Below are 5,291 nucleotides of genomic sequence, written 5' to 3'. Positions count from 1 at the left end.
AATAATTCCTATAACAGTAACCATCCTATTGACTGCATCGTTTCACATCTCGCACAAGCGATATCTAACACAAGAAACAAACTTACACAACACTCCGCAGGCATCGTTTTACCAATCTCTACTTCTTGATACAGCTGCCCAAAGTACAACAATTGCAGGGTATTTGATATTAAAGTTGAATATACTTTTTATTAAAATTAAATTTTTTTATTTAGATTATTTTAATATATTAATATAAAAAATTATTTTCTAAAATAAAAAAATATTATTTTAATTTCTTTTTAAATAAAAAATATTTCCAAAAATAACTTTTAATCCACTTCTAAACACACTCTCAATCATCTTCTAACCCAGCCACCCACCGATCTCCCCCACAAGAACTTTTGTCGTTTAAGACTATACGACGCCGTCTCTTCCCTCTCTTCCCCCCCCTCCCCCCCCTTCCATTCTTATAAAAACGAAGGAAGGAAAAATCACCTCTTTAAAGCTTCGATCACGAGAGAGAGGGAGAGAGGGAGAGAGAGCTTGGATTATTCGAGAGTGAGAGAATGTCGAAGAAGAAAACGGCGTCGACTATGTCGTTGAAGGACTTTCACGGTGGTTCTATTCCTTCTGATCTCCCTTTACCTTCTGCTCCTGGCCTGTAATCTCCCTCTGTCCTTCATCTTTTTTTTTTTTGCTTACTGTTGTGTGATTTTGAATTAGGTTAATTACTCTACTTAATTAATTTATTTTTGCAATAATCGAAATAATTTGAACAAATTTTAAATCTTTTAAATCTATTATATATATTCTTCTTTGTTTGTTGAATCAGTATGATGAAGGACCGAAATGCGTCGACTAATTGGGGAAACAACTCGATGCGGCCGGATCTCCGTCCACGGCCCAAGTCATCAGGAGCAGCTCGTGGTTTTGATGAGAAAGCTTCGTTTTTATCTCACCCGGCGCCTATAGGTAGAAACTTTGATGAGGATGAGCGTAAGCCGTTGGATGGTTCATCTGCTCCTCGTCGTACTATTAGTGATGAAAATGTTCGCGCCGTTCATCAGCCGGAGTATGTTTCGTCTACTAGGGTGCCTGATAGACCGGTGTCAAGTCCGGTACCACAGTCCCCGAGTGCTTTGTCTCCATTGAGGTCGGGAAGAGGTTCAATTGTGGTTAGCTCGCAGAATGCGGGTGGTTGGGGGGTGAGTAGTAATCCGCCGAATGCTTGGGCGGCGAGGAGAGATGTGGTGAGTGTTAATGAGGCGAGGGGCTCGGCAGTGTTGTCAGCGTCGAATACTGTGACAAAGTTTGCTCAAGCAAGTGCACTGGAAAAGGTATCTTCAGGATTATGGCAATCAAAGAATCCTGGTGATCTTTTACCGCATCTGATTTATTCACAGGAGAGCAGTGCGAGTCATTGTGTGGATGCGGGTAGGGAAAGGGGTGATTATGATACTGCAAGGGGAAGTCAAGCTGAAAGTGGTTGGGTCACTGGAGATATAAATCAGGATGGGGTAAGGACATTGCCGAATTATAGAAGGGATCAATCTCGAATGCACTCCGAAGAGGTTCCTACTGGAGGTGCTGTCGGGTCTCAAACTCGATCAGTAATGCCCCCAGAAGCATCAGATCGACCTAAGTTGAATCTTCTTGCAAGAACTAAACCATTGGAGAGACCAGAAAATGACTATAGGCAGGTATAACATGGGTTTTTTTGGTGCTGTTTTAATGCTTTCTGCAAGTTGATTGTTTGTTGATTATGACGGGATCTCCAATTTTTGATAAACATAGGGGCACCAGCAGGCTACAGTATCTGGGAAGATAGAAGTTGCTCATGAGTTGTATGGAAATGAAAATCCTTCAAAACCAGGGTTGGTTGATGCTAGTCAGCTAGCTGAGAGACCAGTTGAGCGTCCCAAATTGAATTTGAAGCCTCGCACACAGCCTCTTGAACAATCTGATGGAATTATTGAAAGAGAAAGGTTTGTAAGCCCTTTTTTTTTTAATCAAATGTAGATGCACCTTTCTTATTTCTTGATATTTTTTAACTAAGGAATTTTCTTGTTCTTTTAGTGATTACAAAGTCGTTACTGAATACAGGTTGATACTTGGTTTGGAGGAATATGTATTCTTAAAGAAATTAATATCTAAGTCTGCTTTAGAATTTTGCTAAATAACTGCACTGAGCAGATGATTGACACTTGGAAGATATTCAGATTGGATTGAATGTTTTGAGCATATAATGTTAATTATAGCAGTTTTATTTATTTATTTATTTTGGGGAGGGGAGGGGGAGTAGGTTTACGGCATCAAATTGTTTTCATACTCCTGTGCCCACTTTATGTATGCATCTCCTGCTGTGTCTAATAAGAAAATGTCTTGAAAGCTTCTTGACAATGATTTGTCCAGCTTGTTACATTTTCATTGGTGATCCAATATTCTTCCAGTTGCTCAAAAGTTGATCACATATATGATTCTTAGCAGCTGGTCCTCCTCTTTGTTAACACATTTGTTTCATGGATGTGACCTAATTTTGGTCGATGCCTGATTAATGCCCTTTTTTCTGTGAAATTCAGTTAACTTTTGAGAATTAGCAAGTGATATAATTGCTATTTGTCTTTAGTCAAAAGTCAAAACATTTAATGTTGTTGTAGCATGAGTGCCCTCCTTAACTGTGGTCAACTTTGGTTGTTATTTTTGTGTCTGTTTCCAATCTGTTCAATGAGAAAATGTAATTGCTATCCTAGCTATAAGTTATAACTGAGGAAGCAGTGGCAAAGATAAGATTTTCTCCAGAGTCAAGAAAAGGGGATAAAGGGTGTTTAATTGAGGGAGAGGGCCTGAGGTTATTGAACCAAGGGGTCTTTGGAACTTCTAAGGGCAAGGGAGCCACAATCCTCACTGCCACCCAGCCTCTGCCAGAGTGAGGAAGGTGTATGGCCGTGGTTGGCTTTGTGTTTATTATGGAGAACTTTTTTGCCATTATCCTTCCAGAAACAGAAATGCATGTTTTTGCACTAACATAACTCCAAATATGTCATGCTTGGCCCCCCTGGATGTGATGGGATAACACTTGCATGCTTTATTTGCTGATCCGTTGCATTAGTCCAAGGGAACTATTATGTAGCTTCGCAAATTTATTTTTACTTTGGGAAAAGTTATTTTCATACTTAAGTGAGTAGATAAGCATATTGGTTGGAATTGGCAGGTTGTAGTTTGTTTCCTAGTTGATTACAATCTCCCAATAATTGCATGTACCCCTCAATCTCCCAATACTAAATCATGCTTTTTGCAAACAGAGGCTTCTCGCCTGGTATTTCTGTACTGTAACTGTTCTGGTCTGGGATGTCAGCTTTTGACTTTCATCGTCAAATCTACCTTTTGTGGTAGTTGTACAGTTTTAGGGTTTGTAGGCTGTCAAGTGCATTTCATGTCTTGTATCAGGCTCTCTCTGTCATGTTTCTTTCACAAATTGCAATATACACTAACTCATCACTTTTGCTGGGTAGGTTGTTGCGGGTTGTTAGTTATCTGGCAATATCATTATCTATCTAATGTCTTCTTTGACTGATGCAGGAGTACATTGTTTGGCAGTGCTCGTCCACGGGAATTGGTATGTATTTATCTTCTGTCTTTTATTATGATTATTCCGGATTCATGAATCTATGTTATTCATCCATGCCAACACCTTCCTTTCTGAAGTTTTTATGCATCATTTGCAAACTGATGCCTCCCCTCTCTTTCCATTGTTTTGAATGTCTTTTTAAGATGGATTGTTAGATTTTTATTCATCTTCTCTAAATTGGTCCATGTACATCCCTTTGACTTTTAGATGCATTGTTCAGTTAATTGTTTTAAGTTTGCAAATAACTTTGCATATTTCTCAGGTTCTCAAGGAACGAGGTGTGGATGACATAGCAATCAATAACCTTGACCTGAATCATTTGCCCAACAGGTATTCACTTTCTTCAGTGTATTTCAGAGACATGGTTACTTTTCTTTGTCAAACTTGGTTATCTTTTACATTGAATATCATTCCTGCTCCCTGTTATTGATTTTGTTTTATCAGTAATAAGAGTTTCATGTAATGATTTTGTGTCTTGTTCTCCACATCATCTTGTTAATGTCTTTCATTCCTTGTAATGGCACCATGCCTCGTGTGTTTTAATCGATAACCTATTATGTGCATATATAGGAATGATTGATATAGATCTCTAGCTAAGTAGTTGCTAGTGATGATTGAATTTGTGCATGAAGGATGATTTCTCCCAAGAATGAGATGACATCAGAACATGTGGCTCCAACTGCTCGTCAGAGTCAGAAAAATGACAGCCGAGGGGCTATCGACAGAAGAAATGGGAGGGATTCTGAGAGGAAAGATCAACGGATGGACCATGAGAAAACCGATCTGGAAAAGAAAAACTGGAGGAATGATAAATGGAAAAGCAGGAAGGATGCCAAAGAACATCGACCTGAACCTGAAACTTGGCGCAAACCTATTGAAGAACCAAAACCTGCTTCATCTGACTCCGCAGGAAACCGCCTTGGTAAAATTGTATCTGCCTTGGAGCTAGCTCAAGCATTCTCAAAGTCAGCCTCCAATCCAAAGATTCAGAATATACCTTCTTCTCAAAGAGGCATGCCTGGCCGCAATGATCAGCCCTTCTCACGATTGACAGACACCCGTGAGCATTACCCAGCACCAACAACAACACCAATCACACGACATCGAATAAATGGTTACTGAAAGACAAATTCGAGACCAAACACACGTCATCGAATTAATTGTTACTGAAAGACAAATTAGATTTTGTTCATTGGGGTTGATTTTAATATTCGGGGAACTGAACCAATCACCTGGTTGTGGTGCCATTTTTTTGGTAATTTGGAGGGCGTTCAAGTGAGACCATGACCAAATAACAGAAGCAGAACGCCCCCGTTAAATTATCAGTTATTGAACGACAGCAGTAATGTTCCTTGCATTAGCATATGATTAAATTGCAACCATTTTTAAATCTCTTTAATTTATTTTTACTAGTTTACATGTCATGCTAGGCCGCAGGTTAGATTAAGATTATTAAAAATGTTGGTTTGCATGTCATTCTCGAAAATCTTCCCGTTTTGATTTCCTTCTAAACTCGGCTTAAAATTAATTTATCTTAGTCAGCTTGATTTTCATGGTAAACCAAAAAAAGTATGAAAAAAAATTAAAATAAACGAAATTAAAAAAAAAAATTGATGAAGGCAGATGTTTTTAGTGTAGTTCAGAGCATAAAATTTTCTGCTGCTTGTTCCTCTTCTCAATG

At 38.8% G+C, this 5,291-nt stretch overlaps 1 protein-coding gene across 1 annotated transcript; it reads left to right on the top strand.

The window, feature by feature from the left end:
- Positions 1-376: 376 nt before the first annotated feature.
- Positions 377-5,002, top strand: LOC105112408 (uncharacterized). Its single transcript, XM_011008105.1, has 6 exons — positions 377-643; positions 815-1,682; positions 1,777-1,967; positions 3,562-3,598; positions 3,873-3,940; positions 4,243-5,002. Exons 1-6 carry the CDS (start codon positions 549-551, stop codon positions 4,730-4,732), a joined length of 1,749 nt encoding a protein of 582 aa, XP_011006407.1. The 5' UTR covers positions 377-548; the 3' UTR covers positions 4,733-5,002.
- The last annotated feature ends 289 nt before the right edge of the window (positions 5,003-5,291 follow it).

The sequence above is a fragment of the Populus euphratica genome, unplaced genomic scaffold (assembly GCF_000495115.2).
Source record: "Populus euphratica unplaced genomic scaffold, PopEup_1.0 scaffold338.1, whole genome shotgun sequence".
Taxonomy (NCBI): Eukaryota; Viridiplantae; Streptophyta; class Magnoliopsida; order Malpighiales; family Salicaceae; genus Populus; species Populus euphratica.
This window is presented reverse-complemented; position numbering and strand designations above follow the sequence as displayed.

Excerpts from the sequence above, each read along its gene's own strand:
- LOC105112408 (XM_011008105.1), top strand. The coding sequence starts at position 549 with ATGTCGAAGAAGAAAACGGCGTCGACTATGTCGTTGAAGGACTTTCAC. Across the intron at positions 3,599-3,872 it reads GTGCTCGTCCACGGGAATTG|GTTCTCAAGGAACGAGGTGT; the intron begins GTATGTATTTAT and ends CATATTTCTCAG. Across the intron at positions 3,941-4,242 it reads CTGAATCATTTGCCCAACAG|GATGATTTCTCCCAAGAATG; the intron begins GTATTCACTTTC and ends TTGTGCATGAAG.